This window comes from Aphis gossypii, chromosome 2, assembly GCF_020184175.1.
Source record: "Aphis gossypii isolate Hap1 chromosome 2, ASM2018417v2, whole genome shotgun sequence".
Lineage (NCBI taxonomy): Eukaryota > Metazoa > Arthropoda > Insecta > Hemiptera > Aphididae > Aphis > Aphis gossypii.
In genome coordinates this window covers 25566767-25585475 of record NC_065531.1, presented here as the reverse complement: position 1 = coordinate 25585475, position 18709 = coordinate 25566767, and the positions used below count along the sequence as shown (strand labels likewise).

At 26.8% G+C, this 18709-nt stretch overlaps 1 protein-coding gene across 11 annotated transcripts in view; it reads left to right on the top strand.

The window, feature by feature from the left end:
• The first annotated feature begins 1041 nt into the window (after window positions 1–1041).
• LOC114128686 (rho GTPase-activating protein 21) overlaps window positions 1042–18709 on the top strand; it is a 60837-nt gene continuing 43169 nt past the window's right edge. For 7 of the 11 annotated variants that reach the window (XM_050198896.1, XM_050198894.1, XM_050198895.1 and 4 more), the window contains exons 1-2: window positions 1049–1422; window positions 1494–1548. In XM_050198896.1, the coding sequence (XP_050054853.1) occupies window positions 1501–1548 (48 nt within the window). In that variant the 5' untranslated portion in view covers window positions 1049–1422; window positions 1494–1500. Of the gene's footprint in view, window positions 1423–1493; window positions 1549–18709 lie in introns of all 11 variants that reach the window. The other 4 variants (XM_050198891.1, XM_050198888.1, XM_050198886.1 and 1 more) reach the window with 2 other exon arrangements.

The following is an 18709-nucleotide window of genomic DNA, read 5'->3' as shown; positions in this document are numbered from 1 at the left end:
GAACATATTTTAAGTGACTATACTATTTTGAGTTACATTTGTTCCTAAATAAAATTGTTGAGTTAAATTTCATATTTAGTCAAACACATTGTTTAAGTCTTTTAGTCTTGTGAATTGAAGAATAATTAATCAATTAATGTATCTAATTAATTAGAGTTAGGTATTTAAATATTGCTGATAATATTAATGCAAATAACTTTTATTTTTCATTTTTGTACAACATTTCTAAATTCTAAGGATAGGTATATAGAAATTAATTTCGGAGAGGGGTTAAAAAGAATGTAAAAAAATCAATGCCCATACCAACCATATATTTTAGGGGGGGGGGGTTGCCCCTTCCCCCTATGCGTGCCACTGTTTATGTGTCTATTGTGTTCTAAAAGCAACGCGAAAAAATTTAAAATAGGTATCTACAGTAAGGTTTTGTATAATACAAAGTATAATATAATATGTAACGTACAGTGCCATCTAGCTGCTTGTAGTATTGTTGTCCGTTTTTTGTCGTGTGTACTGTACGTAAATAATAAAATAACTATTTTTTTAGAACGCGAAAGATCACAGGTATTGAGATAAAATGATTAAATAAATAATAGAAATAGATGTTTATACATATCTGTGCAGAAAATAAATAAAATGAAAAATAAAAACTTCGAAATAAATGATAAAGAGTCAAATTTATTACACGAATAACGTCTCGTAAGTTACGAGTCGTAATGTCTTCGAATAACTAGAAGTCTTGAATTATGTTTAAAAGGTGTTCTGGTATCTGGTTCTAAAAAATATTTATTATTCTATGACCACGATTAAAACTTCGAAGTACACACGCACACACAGTATAGTATAATATTATACTATTTTAGTATAATATGAGACATAATATTATGAGTATTATAACATTATAATATTGGTGTTCTATACCATAAAAAAGGCTGTAGACGTTTGGTATAACAACATTTTGCGCGTTCGTATTTGGCCGCACTGTAACGCCTGTACCACTGATTGGAAAACGCACCAGTATCTACAACTCTACCTATCATTTATTTATTCACATTTCTTTTTTTTAATTCGATTCCTCCGTCGTTGATACTTGATAGTTGAATGTTGATACACACTCTTGTTGCCGTCGTCACAGGAGAGCATTGGTATTCGCAGGACCGTTGGAGCGAAATTGTCGGCGTTTTCGTATTAAATATTTTCCTCTCCGTGGGGTCGTGATCCGTAAATTTTCGTGGTGTGAACGTCCCGATGGTTCGATCATCGCAACGACGCGTATTGTGCGGTTGAATAAAATGCAGCAGGTCACCGTGCGACCGTCGTTGCGACCGCTGTAGTAGACGGAGTTTCTCGACACCATTGCCGGTGGTGGTGGTGCTTAACACAATATCCGTGGCTACAGATGGTCCGACGACGATAACATCACAGGTAAACACTACCAAGCAGCCAAACACTACCGAACGTATCTATCACCATCCTTGTTGTACTGTGTCTTGCAGGGTGAAGATGGCTGAAGATGTTTCGGAAAGCAGAGAATGGTCACCTCCGGCGTCGGTAAGTGGAATATAATTACTTGTTATAGCTTGGTAAATATTAAGCCTAGTAAGTTATACATAGCTCTCAACTGACATGTTACTGATATACACCCAGCTACCACCTACCAGTGGAATAAGATTTATGCTTGAAGATAATATAATTATAGTTATTCCATTAATTTGGTATATTATCTATAAAGTAATATAGGGTGTCGTGTGTTTCGTGTAATAAGCAATCATTCTATAGGTACTTGTATCAATATTGGCTTTGGCCAAAAGTTTTATTTAATTAGGTTTTGAATTCTATGTATTTTATTTAAATTTTCTAAATAAATATATTTTATTACCTTTGGAATAGGCATAGGTAAGTGTTAGTCAATATATTTAAAAAAAAGATAACTTGTTTTATTAATAAAAATTAATAATTATTTCTCTGTAAAGAAATGAAATCAAAAAATAACTAGGTAGGTATAGGTATACTTGAATTTTTAATATTTTTAACAATGGTATAAAAGTATATTATTGTAGTTTTAAATATTTTCAAAGTATAGAAATAATTTTATCATATAAATATAATACCTACTTGGCAGAAAATTATGATTCTATAATTGTATTTTACCTCACATGACATTAAATTAATGATTACCTATTGATTGTGATGCTCATTTGGTAGTGTATGATTATAATAAGAAATGAGTTTTACATTCCTTATTTCTAGAAACATTTAGAAATCATAAATATTTAAGTACGATCTATAAAACTAAAACAATATGTAATGTGTACGATAAGAATGATTCAAGTACAGTATGACTTGGACGAAGATGATGTTCATTATTGTTTTTTTTTCAAGGTTTGCTTTGAAATTTAATATTGATTAAAACGTATTCATAGTCAATAGTATAATGCTTTATAATATTTAATTTACCCATCTAAATTTAAATGAATAATTAATACCTGTTATGGTTTCAATATTTATTATGTAATTTCTGTACATTTTTCAAAAATGTATAGTGAGATTTAGGTATGTTTTCACTTTTTCTATTTAAATCATAATTTCATTCTTAACATTTAGTAATCATCAATACTGATTTTTTTTTTAATTTGTCCCAAATACCTATTATGAAAGTTATTGAAAAGAATTTTAGAATCAAATTAATGAATGAGTTATAATATGAAGATCACTTGTCTCATTTTTATAAAAATGATCTAGTATTTTATAATTTATATATTTAGCCATTTAAGTCTTAAAGAAAATCAAGAGGAAAATCATTTCTCATTTTATTATCTTTGATTAACTATTAACATGATGAACAATTATCAATATTTGTGCATTATTATTCCTAGGGAAATTCTCTTTTTAGCGATTTTATTAAAATAAAAAATAAAGGCAAAAACACTATAATGTAAAATAAAGTGTAGGTAATATTTATATTAGAAATTTAGGGTTGCCATTCATCTTGATTCTAAGAAATTACCAGTTCTCAGAACATGTTCCTAGTATCTTTTAAATATCGCTCGTAGAATAAAAAAGTTAATGACTTATAAAAATTAGTTTGATGTATTAATTTTGTAAACTATGTGTCCATTGCTAAATCTTAAAATTAAATATTTTTTTTTTTTTATTAAAAACCTAGTATACTGATAAAGCAATAACATTTTAGCAAACTTTTTTATGTTGTATTAAAATGTTATTTACCTTTGCTTATTAATTTATAATGAAATACTTTTTGATCTGAGATTTATGACTACTTATTAATCCTTAAATTACTCAATTTGTTTAAGATTTTTATTTATTCTACCTAGGTACTTTAATAATAATAATACCTCTTCGTTTCTTTATATTTTATTAATGCCATTATTTATTTATTTAATGCTATTTAGTCGTACCCAATAATTTTAAATCACACCTACACTGATATTAATTAAAATAAAATACTTGATGCAATAAATTTACAAAAAAAAAACATGATTGAAATTGTATTTTTATTCTGATGCTAAACTTGGTGGTAGTATAACAATGTCTTATAAATTTGTGCACATATTTAGAGAAATGAATTAGGCATAACATGCGTATCTATACTTATTTTTCTTATATAGGTATATTGAAGTAGTTGCCTTTAGAAAAAAAACTATATGTAAGTATAAGTATTTGAATTCATTAGAGAAATAAAAGTATAAAAAAACTAGTAGGTATATGTCTTTGATTATATTAACATCTATTGAAAAGCAGGTGACCTTGATAGTTTTTATCAAATAAATCTTCAGTTGGCAGGTAGATTTTTTAAATTGTATGTACCTGATCATCAGATTTTGTTGACAGATTTACCTATTTACCTACTACAAGAAAATTGTATTTCCTAATTGTCTGCTATTTAATTATTCATAGTTTTTGGATTAAATACCATGTGACTTATCTTTAATGCCATAATCACAAATAATAATAATTATAATAAAGAAAATTGTTCACACATAGTTGGGGGTTATAAGTAATTGCATCGGTGTAGAAAGTCTTACTCACAGTGGCCACTTCCTGGGTATCACACTTAAAATAAAAATAGTTGAACAAACGAGATCAGAAGTTATATTATGTGGTCACAATGCATGTTTCCTGTCAATTGACATAATATAGGCTATGTCAACTGCCAAAAAAAAAAAAAAAATTAAATAATAACAATAATAATAAACGTTAACTATGATTATTTTGTCATAATCAAACCTATTTCATATCACAATAGATTTTATAATTTTCATATATCATTAAAATAGACATGAAGTGTATTATATCTATACACTATTTGATTCTTTATATTAAGGTGTACACTGTATAGTGTATATCTACATTTCATAGAATAATATATTAGTATGTATTATATTTTTTATATGAAATAAAATAAATATAGGTTTTAGATACCTACTAGATAACTAATTACTAAATAGTTTTTACTCAAATCAGTAATCTCCTAATAGGAACCTTCATTTTTAGTTATTCCATAATTTCCTATCTCTAATTAATGGGTATATTATATCAGACTTATTAGTTATTTATAAATTCTTAGGTTTAAATTGTTTAAAATATTTATAATTGTATTTCTACGAGGCTGTTAAGAGTTGTCTCTGTCTAAAGTATAATATAACTAATAAGTTCCATGTTATTTCCAGGCATTAGGCTATTATTATATATTTATAGGTATCTAATTTATAAATATATAAATATATGTCTTATGTAATACAATCTATGAAGATAATTTTCTTAAGTTCCATAACTCCCCGGTTTAATGGTATACGCTTAGGAATCAATTGTTTTCAATCAAGTCATGAGGATTTTAAAATGCTAATAAATTGTTTTAAACTTTTAACATCAAACAAATACTATGCGAAACCCTGAATAATATTTTTACCTTTAAATCGAATAATAGGACAATTCACTCTAATATAAATAAAAAATAACAGAGTATAATCATGTTGTATATTCTTCTGCGTGTGAAATTTGGTATGTTAAGTGGTAGTAAGATGAAGACAATAAGTCACGTGGGTACGAAGTCCTCTTAAAATATTTTATTATTATTATAAATACTGTTTTATAGCATCTATTAAAAATGCATTTAAGGGGCAAATAATAATTTTATATTAAATAGCAAATAAATTATATAACTTCACTTGTATGAAGAATGAATTAATATTGATTGTAATCGATTTATCATTTGTGTCATATTATACAATAGCGAAGTGTAAAGATTTCTTCTCTTTCTATCTGTCACTAATAGTGACATCACGCCACATCATGATATTTCTAATACATAAGAGATTATAAGTTATAAGTCACGTTCATATTACTATGATTTGTCAGGCTTTCTTTTTTTCTTCTTGAGAGTACGAATTGTCTGACGTAAATTTCCGATGTATTTATTATTATAGTTGAGGCCTATAACCGACTATAAAGACTACCTAACCATAAAATAAAACTAAAAGTATCATCGCTTTCTCATAAAATCATAATACGCAAGCAACATTTACCACTTAATAAACACAATACCAATATTTTAATAAGTTAATTATTTTTAATAGGTAGTACGTATCCTCGGTAGTGTCTTTGTTAATGCCATCTTGCATTTGAACTATCGGGTGACTCATACGTGCTTACCCAAAATTTTTATTTTAATAATAAATATAATATTCAAGTTATAAAGCTTATAGATAATTAAAGATTATAATTATAAATGTTTAGATATTTTTAACTATACATTAAACTGTATTATATTTAACTATTTAAGGAGTGTTTTATGGTGCTAAAATTCTCTTTAGATTCTGAGCGAAGTGATAAATGTATTGGTTTTCCAAAAATGTATAGGTATATTTATTTATTTTATTTAAGAATAACTAAATTTATACCATAATTAGATCTGAGACATTCATTAGGGGTCAAAAGTAAACAAATATCCTATACTTTTTAAAATAGGTAATTGAGAAAAGTTGAAATTTTTACTCGAAAACCAATTTTAAACAAGATCGATTTGGGTTTTTTTTTTTATAATTTAAAAATGAATGACAGTATAAAGATTTTTCATCAATTATAAATATTTATTTAATATTTTTATTTATGTATAGGTATAAATGCATTTGCTAAACAAACATGATATAATTTAAAAAATATTTAGCCTATTTTTGTGTTATTTATTTGATAATTTTGCTATTTTTATACATGATACAATTTTTATTTGAAAGTAAAAAAACATTTAGTAATTTATAAGTTATTTTTAGCACATAATAAAGTTCATATTTTTACTAAATCGGATGTATATTATACTTCCTATTTAGGTACTTACACGGTGTCGTAAGATACACTCGGTAACAACCATACAGTAAAACGACTTAAAATAAATTTTCTTATTATAAAATTTTAAGTAAATAATATTATTTTTGTTTTGAAAAGGCTGTTTTTGTTTTATACATTTTTGCTCTAAATTCGATATTTTGTGCGTACTTGTTAGATGAAGGTAACATGTTTGGGTATGAAAATGTTTTCACGATTGGTAAAGTCGATGTCGATTGGTTGCAGTAGAATAAATAACATCATAGATCTTTGTTATTAACAGTGTATAATATTAAACGAGACATTGACAATTTAAGTTTATGAAGATAAATGCTAAATTAACGAATCAATATTAACTCGGTATGTCCAACAAAAAATATATTAGTTAAGTTTCGATCATTAATGATTAGATCGTTAGGTAAATTTATTTAAGTTTTATGTTTTACTTAAAATGAAATTAAAAATATATGTTTTACAGTAGGTTTATGGTTTTTGTTTATATTTGTCTCAATAATAACAAATTAATTATATCATCTTGTATGTCTTGTTATGGAAAACATGAATTGAGTGAAAAAAAAATGCTAAAAATTCAAGTAGGTATCATATGTTCAAAGGAATTGTCGAAGATAATGTTATTAGATTTTATATTCTTTAAAAGTATTAATTACGCGAATTCCATTTAGTAGGTATTAATAATCATATTATCATTATTAATTAATATTTTAAAATAAATATTTAAGGATTAACATTATAAATTGTCTAGTCTATGATATATTAATTTATAGTTTATATAGTACCTCTAAGACTAGTAAAACTATGATATGTAATTGATTAAAACTAACAATGTCTATTATAGTCAGTTGAAACGAATGTTTAAAGACTTACGCATTTAATTTTAGTCTGAAAACGTGTTTGAATAGAAAAAAAATACATAAATTAATAATAGTCTACGTCATGATAACCAAAATTGAATTAATTTGATAAAAATAAACAATATTTTTTTCATTTTATGTTGAGACATAGTTATTTTATCGTTTTTTATTCTGTTATGAAAATACGTACTTGACAGTATTACAGTAAGTTTTAACTTTTATTTATATGGGGTGATCAATTTAACGTAAGATTCTAATTATTTTAGAAAACGTTTATAAAAATATTGAATGTCTTGCGTTAAATGGATCCCGGATATAATAACGTATAACGCTTATGAATTAACTTTACCAAATAATAATTTATACTTTTACTTGATTTTTATATTGAACAAATGTTAATAGTTTTAATTTTAATTACAATTATATATTATATTATATTATACTATTTATTATGATATTGTTAAAATAAATTGTATCACCAAAAAGCAAAGTGAATTAAATTAACAAAACTATCATATTATTTTGTTTATACTAGAGTGTCTAAAATCCATAAATAAAAATTTATCGAGGAATTTTTTTAATAAATAAGTAAATCAAGTATTTTTATATAGTATGATTTTTGACTTATGTAGCAAACTAATATTTGTTACTTTTTGAGTATCAACATTTTAACTAGGTAGATTGTTATAATCCGTTTTAAAGTATACCTACGATTGTTTTACAAATAATATTTAAGTTATAGGTATAACTATTGATACAAACATTAAGAATTCTGAACACGAATTATTTCATTACAAGTGGATTAAATAATATTTATAATTTTAAATATACATGTATATAAAAAAAAAAAAAAAACAGAAAAGTTTTAGAAGTTAATTTTAGTTTTAGTAGGTATATCACAGAATATATCATTTTAGTACATTTAACCGTGTAGTGCCAAAATTACGAAACCGAGATAAAGGCCAAATTATTCTAATTACAAATTTAAACACACATTTGTGTTTTTAATTATTCTTTTGGGTGGATATTAAACTTGAATGCTCCATTGTACATATCCAACTTTATCGATATTTGCTTTTTCAATATCTACAAATTCAATGAAACCGAGAAAAAACAGCAGGCAATATGCTTATCTCATTGAATAATAACTTTACAATGTTTCGTTTGTTGTTGTCGGGAGTGTGGTGTACAGAACAGAAATAAATCGCGAATTATGTTTGGGTGAACGTCAGTGATGACGGGAGAACCTGTGGCTTTTAAACTGTCTATGGGAAAAAGTACTCGTGTAAAATAAATAAATACATTTATACAATTCAAAGTAGTGTAAAAAATGACATAATTTAAACAGGGTATTCACATACGTTAATCCTGCAGACATTGGTTTTATCACATACGACCGTACGGCGTACACACATATAAGTTGCATCATCCAATAGTGTTGAAGGAAAATTACCAACCTTTAAAAACTTATAAGACAAGCATAATAAAAGTAAAAAATCATTTTTCTATCTTAATCTATCATGACCAACTGCAACTATACTTGGATTTAAATAATGCAACATGATTGCTTATAATAGATATATTATGCCTTTTGGGAACCATGTGCCCATATATGACACATTTTTATAACACGTATATGGTGTTAGTGATTAGAATTTTCAGCACTGTAAATTCAATTTAAACATGTGTCTTATTTTAAATTGCACTTGAATAATTTAAATTAAATTAACTTGTTATTTGTATTTGGTCTCTGGTTTGTGCATTATAACTTATAAGAACCATCCATTAAAATTTACCTAACTATAAATTGTAAGTTATAACAATTGTATGCTGAAAAAATTATCTACTAATGAGAAAATGAAATATCAATTTTGCGTGAATTAATAATTAATAATATTATACAATTGCAATTTCTATTAGTTATTACCGCTTATTTTAGTAATGTAAATTAACCTTGAGTTTGCACTTCTTTTGATTGGAATTAAACATATAATGTGATATAAATTATAGTATGCATAAATTCCTTATTATACCTTTGTTATAATAGTATTTAAAATATCGAAGGAAATAATTATTATTTTTTAACTATAAATATTTACAAACATATAGTTTTCCCCTTATCAAGTGACTAATAAAATACAATGAACTTAATACATCGGGTATGTTTTATAGTGTGCTATTTACATTGTACATTAAAATACTTTAATGTTTTGAAAAACTTTAGTGTTGTCTATTTAGTTTAGTCGTCCTCACAATGAAAACTATATAATTGTATGACTATTTTCAATCATACTGTATAATAATAAAATTGGAATGTAGAAGAGAGAAACATTTATATTTAGCAAGTCTCGACGTAATTATACAAAGCAACATTCTGTCTCGAGTAGTCGAGTAGACGCGAGTTCTTTGATCCAAACGCAATTTGCACCTTTTACTCGGTGCGTAAGTGATTAATGATTATTATACGTCAATCATAAATCGACAACATCAGTGTATTATTATGATGTCGAATCGACTGCAGAAATGTGGTTTTGGTACAATTTTCCTCTTAAAATAACATTATGATTGTATTGGCAATATATATGTATCTGTGTGTGTGTGTGTGTGTGTGTGAGGAAAAAATCCAAAATTGCCATAGTGTATAAATTCTTTCAAACGTTTATCAAATAGAACAAACACCGGAACAAATAATAAATTTTATGTACTACCTAGTACCTATATTATGTCTATATTATTCCTATTATTCTAAAAGTCTTCGTCACAAGCCATGCGTTGTATAATTATAGAAAGTGTATGCCAGCGAAAGTTGAATGTTATAAACAATTATGATTGTTTATTTGTATAAATATTATAGTTAATTAATGATTTTTAAATGTTTAGAATTTGATAATGAATTTGAATTTCACTTAACTATAGGTTAATGATAGGGATCATATACCTACCTACTTTAAAAAGTAATTTATATTCTAATCTAAGCTTACACTTAACTCAATGTTTTTTATATTAGTATTATTCTTTTTTTTCTTATCGCAGATTGTTGATATTAAAAGTGTTATTTGTATACATAAAGTTTTTATAGAAAAAACATGTTAACTAGCTAACGTATTTGAGGTAAAAACATTTTATTATAAATGTAACTGCAGATGTTTTGGCGCTTGTCACGTTTCGCTTAACTCAATAGAAATAAAACCAATACATTCCTCCCTTAGTTCTTCAACAGAAAGTTTAATATATTGTACTATTTTTTACTATAATAAATTCTGCGTACTGTACCTATTATAATAACCTATGTAATAAAATGTAATATTCGCTTTTTCATAAAAACGATTGTTCTCTTAAACTACCCTACCTAACCGATTCATTTGAAATTGGACGTAGTCAATCGTCTGGAATTTTAGCAGAAATCGTTTCATTTTTACATCGCCCTCTGGTGACTTCCTAGATTCCCAGGAGTCCTGATAAAACACTTAGGATTTTTTGGTTTTTTTCTTGGGTCGTTTTAAATATAATTATTTATTCAAATGGGAATATAGTGGAAACTATTTTTTTTAAAATAGCACTCCAATAATACCCTCTAATTTATATGTTTTTATTATTGGTAATATTTTTCTGTTGGAAATTGTTTTTCTACTTGTTGTATTGTATTTGTATATGATTCATTCAATTAAGGATTTTATACCTGCTATTTTAAAGTGCGTGAAAGCGTTTCTTAACACGACAAGCGTATGATAAAAAACATAAGACTATTATTCATAAAAATCTGATATTGAGTTTAACTGTATAAATTCAAGTTTCTATAGTTGTAGAAATATTCAAGTATTTTTCCTGAAATTTAGTTAATAATCAAATAGAAATTTTTTTCTGTTAAAAAAAAAGGAAGAAAAAATTGATTCGCGACCTGCTGGTTAACTAAAGGCCAAATAACGCCGGCTAGTTTAAAATATTTTTAATGATTTTAATTATTATTGATCTTTAATTTTTTTAATACGTATACTTAAAATGTGTTATTATTTTTTTCCAGTATTTTTATTGTTCATAAGTTCATATCTGCTTATAACATTTTATATAATAATTAAAACAAATAAAATGTATAAATAAAAAAATGATAGAAGGGTTACTGTTTAATTTTATAATATTTTATGATTTATGACTAAAAATGTTATAATTTAACTTATGTTCAATGTTCATACGGGACAGTTAATTTAATGTACGACACTCAAATAATGGTCACTTCATATAAACTGCAGTATAACATTGATACAAAAAAAAAAAAAAAAAATGAAATCATGTTTTCTTTCTATGTAATAACTTATAAGTAATAAATTATTTAATTTTAAGAATTTTAAAATCTCTTTTACTCACTTCAAAATTAATATATTAAATAAACCATTGAAATGCCCTAAGTAATATTCTTACCTTTAAATTTGATAATAGGTAAATTCGCTCTTATATTGAAGTAAACACTCAGAATATTTGTTCTATTGAACGTAAATTGTCAATGTTGTTCGTTTGTAAGACGGAGACAAAGTATGCGGGTTGGTGTCTTCGACTTATTTTCAAGTGAAATATTATTATTTTAGGTACATTGCGTATTAGTGTGTGCGAGTACACTGTGTACTTCACCAATTCTGGCTCGTTTGCGTATGCTCATTTGGACCCAATCTTTTTTTGTTATTATGTATAATATTTATATGACTTTAATTCCCGAGAAGCAGGATGATTTATAAGGTCAGTACAATTTACTGGGGAGGGGGACAGTTGGTTTTATTTCTGGCTACCAGTGTAAGTACTACGTACGCGTTACACAAGACTCGTCTAATTATACGCGACTATTTCAATTTATGCGCTCGGACTAGTAGTGTTGTGTGAAACTTACGTTTTTTTTTATTTTATATTATATTAAAATGTATTAAATAGTGTGAGCTAATATATGTATGTATGTATACTTAAGTAATAGGTACCACAAGAATACTTAACTATGCATTATCATAATTTACCTAGATTATTTAAATTATTAGTCTAAAAATATATCTATTGTTAATTTTCGTTTACGAAAATGAGAATAAAATTCGTCTTAAGGTAGAAAAATATCTGAAATATTTATAGTTTATAGTGCAATTTTCAAAGATGTGTTAAAATAAAAAGTAAAATTACGTATCACTCCAAATCGATCTATGCGGCTAAACCTAGAGAGATTGTATATAATAAGATAAGTAAATGTAGACGATAAACTTGAAAGTAATGATTATTTATTAGAACCTATAGGCAATAAAATATAATTTATAAAACAATTTTTGATTTATATACTTATAACTGGCGTCTTTTAGTTCAGATTTCAAAACTGTGGTTTTCACTATATCGAGAACACAGTCATCTGGTATGAATGTATGGTATATGTAATATGATTATTACAGATTAAAGTCCAGAAATGTCAAACTCAAAGTTTTATCTGTTCCAAAAATATTAACTAGAATAATAATATTTATACCTGCTGCATAAAAAACTTAATTATTTACATTTAATACTCATACCCGGTATATTAAATTTATGTTCATGCACAAAATATGTATTCCTTCTCCCTCTCTCATCAACACTGCTGGTTGAGCATTTCGCCGAGTCAACCAACCATAGCATGTATAGAGTGTAGGTATTCATATTCGTCGTGCATACCGTAGTTTATACCGTAGTCTTGTCTTCCCCCCAACGATTTTAAGTCGTAACGTATTTTTCGCCCTATTATTTTGTACCCTATTATTATTTCCTCCTTTTTAAAATATTGAAGAACCGTTTTTTTTTATTGCATTAAATGATTGCCCAAATATACATTGTGAATAAAGCCGCGATTAAAGTTATATTTATAAGCATATACATATTTGTATTCTGCCGATCACATTGATATTTAAAATAAAAATATATTATTATTGTCACCGTGAATATGCGATTTACGAGAAATTTTGAAACTTAGTTTTGTGTCATACATTGCCATTTATTATTATTGCTACTACTATGCATTATACATATAGCAATAAGAAGCCATACGGCGTATTGCATACAATATATCATATTATAATTTAGTAGTAGTAGACGGTAAGTGTATATAGTATATACTATTTAGTATATTATATGTTTTACGTGCGTGCGTGTTTGTGTATATCTTGTCAGGTGTGAGGTAGACGGTGACGTAATTCCATCGCTGTCCAACGATGTTCAAGTATAGGCTATACAAAAAACTCGCTGGTAGTGTGGTTTCCCTTTTCGTCCCTATATATTGTCGTTGTGGTCGCGTTAGAGGAGAGACGTCGAAGAAGACCTATCCGTGGTTAACCGGACTGCAATATACCAATCTGCATGGACGCATGGTATATAGTATGTAAAATGTACATATTATACTGTACACCATTACATTTTATGCTTTATGGTAAAAATTGTTCTATAGCGTGTTTATTATCATAAGAAATACTTAAAAGAATCTGGTGCTGATTTCCCGCGTATATACAATTTGAAAATTATGTTTTATAATATGTATTTTAATTGCCACTTTAAATGTTAAGACATATTTTAAAGTTTGTGATTAAAAATGAAAAACAAAGTTGAATGCTCACTGTAAAATATTTTTCTCTATTTATTAAAATAATAATAATAAAACTGGTTGATTCTAATGATTCTACGAAACAGGATCATTATTTCATTATTTCTGTAGTGTATTTGTTAAAAATTTTTGTTTAACAAATACGTGCATCAATATTATATTTTATCAACCAAATAATATTCACCCCAATTATACATTTTCTAAATCAGCATAAACTAGTTGCTTGATATCTTTTATTGTACCCCTTTATTTTGACTGCATCTTTCTCTCTTTTTTTAAATCCTCCTTTTCCCGAGTTGAAACCATTATAATAGTCACCCAGTCGTGCGGTTGAATTAGTTTGCTGAGACGGCGTCGTTCTCTCAACTGCTTTGCACGTGATAATTTTACTTATTTTGAATACAGTTTCATGTTACCTATATATTTTTCGTTCATGGGTCTAGCAATCGCAGTGAGTATCGAGTGTTTTGGTTTCTTAAATCGCGTACAATATCATATTATAATATTACAATAATCGTTATTTTTAAAAACCACTCTTATTTTTCTAAATTTCGTTGCTGGCTAGTCTAATTTAGCCGTTGGATATTCAGACATGCGGACATGCGGTCGTGATAATTGTGGTGAGATGGTGGTGAAAAGAATATTAAATATTCGTGCCACTGTGTCACTATATTATACGTGACATAACATTATACGGAAACATAATTTACATTATGTTCAGTACATCACACACGGACTATACTATATAATATTGTATTTTATTAAACTACTATTATAGTTTTTAATACTAAATGAAATATCCACTGTACTCATATCTTCAATTAGTAACAATTCCACCGGCAGGTCACGTGCCTTCTCTGCAAATGGGTTACTATTATTCCCTTTGATTAACTGTAATTGACCACACCCGCGGACCGACCTGTGAACGGTATGTTTTGGTGTATGCTTTGTGGGGAGGGGAAGGATCTCCAATAGTCCAATGTCAATGCCTAATGCCCAATGATCAATGTGACTATTGTACATTGACACAGCGTACAGTGTACACATTGTTATTTTTGTTTGTTCCATCGTCATGCTACTGCACTCTCTTAGAGCCTTGGGTAGCGTTTAAGAAGTTAAACAATTCAATTTTAAATGCAAAAAACGCCTCTCTCTTCGCTTCAATTAGATGTTATTTCATCAAATGTATAATATATATATATTACATTATTACTACAGTTTCGCTGACATTGAAACCTTTTGAGATTTATTGTTTTAATTGATGGTCTAGAATTGTAGCGTATTGTTTATATTGATTGTATTAATTACTTGTAGTTTCAATAGACGTCCAATAATCTACAAGCACTTAGTCGAATTTTTTAGTAACCGGAATATTTCCTGAACCATGTTGGTTAAAAGATCTATTATTTCGTGTATTGTATTTTTAAAACATGATTTTATTTGTATTGAGCACTAAAAAAACAAGCATAGATAATTACTCAGATTTGGTGTGTAATATTTTACGAAAAAGAAATTTCATATTTTATTCAATGCGAGTAATAATAATAATATAAATGTTTTTATGTAAGAAATTAAATTCTACTTTATGTAACTAAATTATATACACAACATTCAACAATAATATATCCAAAAATATTGATTATTAATATTTATTAGATTCTGCACGAAATAATAATTTTATTGATTTTACAATTATATGTTTTTTTTTTTGTATGTCTGTGTACATCATAACTTGTCGAAATAATGCTTCAATTTCAAACTCGTTAAAATCTCGAAAATTTGCAAGTAATTTAGTAGTTAAAAATTCATACAATTTTTTGTATTTATATCTTAGGTTAAAAAATTCAACACTTGGTTTTCTATAAAGAGAGAAAATAATAAAAAATATCATGAGTATCTGAATTTTAAAATTTTACGAAACCGCTTAACGATAACGATTTATCTTTAAACGATTTTCCTATTTGTAATAGTAATGATTCACGCGGTACCTAATGTACAGCAGAGCGGTACTCACTTGACCATGCTTTAAAAAAAATTATATTATTGAGTTAGCTTTATCCCTAGACATATCTTGGTGCTCTCTGTATTCGTATAGGAGTATATATATATATATATATATATATATATATATATATATTGTTTTTTGGTTGAGTCTTACGTGCTGTACATTATATTATGATTATGATACTGATTTACTTAAGTTACTGTACAGTGTATTGGAAAAGTATACCTATATGTTTTTAAATATGGTTTTAAAATTGCTTGAAAAAACCTGGTAAAAAATATAAGTATATAATCTATATTATTACTGTATTTTTATCTTAGTAATTAACCTAATTTTGTAATACAAAAGGTATTTATTCTTATCAGTTTTGATAAATGAAAAATTGCTTTAATAATTAAGTATACATTTTCTATTAGCATATTTAACTAATTTTATAATATTATATGTTTTGCTATAAACCACTTTTTATCAAATATAGTAATCTAGTATGTTTTGTACTCATAGACTATTAGCATATAGTTTGTCTTATTAGTTTTTTTAATTTGTATTTGTATTTCATATACATTTTATTATCATTAAAAATATTTAATTTATCTAAACATAAAAATAAAATATTATCCTTTAAATGTTAATCAGTATAGGTTATTACGAATGAAACATTAAACTCAAATGTTTTTATTATATATTATTCATGTTTAATATACTCGTAGTAGGTACATTTATATAAATAATTTTAATTATTTAATATAGGTATACTTATTTCTGTTGTCCATGTATAACTAATAATGTTTCTTTAACTAATATCTTTTTGAAATGTAATACATCGAAATTCGATTATTAGTAGAAATTATTATGTATTATTTAAGTTTACAGGGATACAGATACAATCATATTAATATAATACAATATATTGAAATAAATTGTAAGAAAATAAAAATATATATTACAAAACATCTATAGAACATCTATGTTCATATTATGTGTCTAACCTAACTATATAAAATTGTATTAACTGTAAAGGATGTGAACAAAAACTAGTAAATATGTGCAATGCGTAATAACAAAAACATAGGAAAATAAGAGAAAAATCGTCATTTCATATTATTATATTATTGTATAGTAAATCTAACACGTTATTAAAAAATATTCACATTTTTTTGTAAATTTTTCACAAATATAGCCAATATAGGTATCTATTTTTTATGATCGGATAGCATCTCAGACTCGCAGAGCAGTTGTTCGAGCCGATTAAAAATTAAAATTGTCAACCATAATAGTCAGTGTGTTTTGTTTTTAAAAATACCGTATACGTTTGCATAATATCATGTCACCCCAGATGATGTCGTTTTGCAGTCTATTTGGTCGCTCTAAAATCTATTCCCAACATATAAGATTTATTTCATCCCCCTCTCTATTTTTCTAATTGCCCTTTTTAACTTGTTAATTGGTCGATTCCGGTTTTGCAAATATTTATTTTAACGGTGGTTGGCAATTGTCCGAAAAACATCTACAATTTAATACTTAGATAATTTATAATATTATTTTTTTTTCAAGACATTTAAACATACTATATGATAATACACTAAAATATTTATGGTTAGTACATTAAAGGAAATTTCATTGAGTGCATGCAACTGTTAAACGATGTACCAAATGTAATTTATAGTTATATTTATTCTAGCAAAGTATAGTTAAACAATTGAAATTTACCTAGTTAGTAGTAACTAATCATTTAAATGTTTAATTATAAAAATTACCTCAAACTTGATGACTTACGGAATAATAACAATTAAACATAATTAATGAATAATGAGTATTATATTACACAATTTATTTTTCATGTCAAGGTTATTAGGATTGTTAATTATATATTATTTATACTTAAAATTTAGACATTTTTCTTTGGAAATTTGAGTTCATTTTTGCTATAAGCTTTAATCATTATCGGGGGGGTAGCACTGACTCCATTCGTTCTTTAACAGTTGAGGACTTGGAAACCGTGATATAAATTTTAAAATATATATATTATTATCAAACCTCTGTACAAACAAAAATAAAATGTTATTATATAATTTTTTGTTAATTGAATGTTAGCAATAAATATGACGCCGCCATCCTTCGGCCCGGAACCTAGTCATTTTTCAGACTACTCTCGACTCATACATAAATGTATGTATTATAAATCGTTGAGCGTTAATGACCACTGTCGTCGTTGTCATCAGCAGCAGCGACGGTGCACCGAGTCGCGCCGGTGTAGGCGGCTGTATATTATTATTATGTTATATTATATATAGAGTGTGCTCGTGGAAGTGGTTTACGGCGGCGGAGGCAAAGGCGAAACCGTGTGTGCGACGTGCGTGTCGAGGAGCTCATCATCAGTCAGCGAGCTATCGTCATACTCGTATCGCCCGTCGCGGTCGCGTTGTCGTCGCGATACAATAAGTAATATCGCACCTCGTCTTTTCTGTTGCGCTGTCTGAACATTATTTTTTGTTGATACTTTACTATTGATTATAATATCGTACGGAACTTTCATAATTCTGTTGTTTTTAAATTTCGTCTCGATCGTACTTTTTATTCTCATATCGTAGTGTAGTATTCTGCCGCTGTTTCTTTGCAATGGATTAAAGGCACCAATGTATGTTATTTATACTTCAGTTTATGGCCACAGTTCATAATACTATATTGGTGGTGTAATACTAATACATAGTTCATGAATAATATCGGCACACTAAAGTTTTCAAGGTATGTCTTTCATATATTTCTAAAAAGACCAATAATGTTGCTATGTGTACCAATGCACCTTCGGACATTTTTACAAAAATAAAAATTAGGTCTATATGATATATACGATAAAACAATTTAATTTTTTTTTTTAAATAAATTAAAACGCATAAGAGGTTC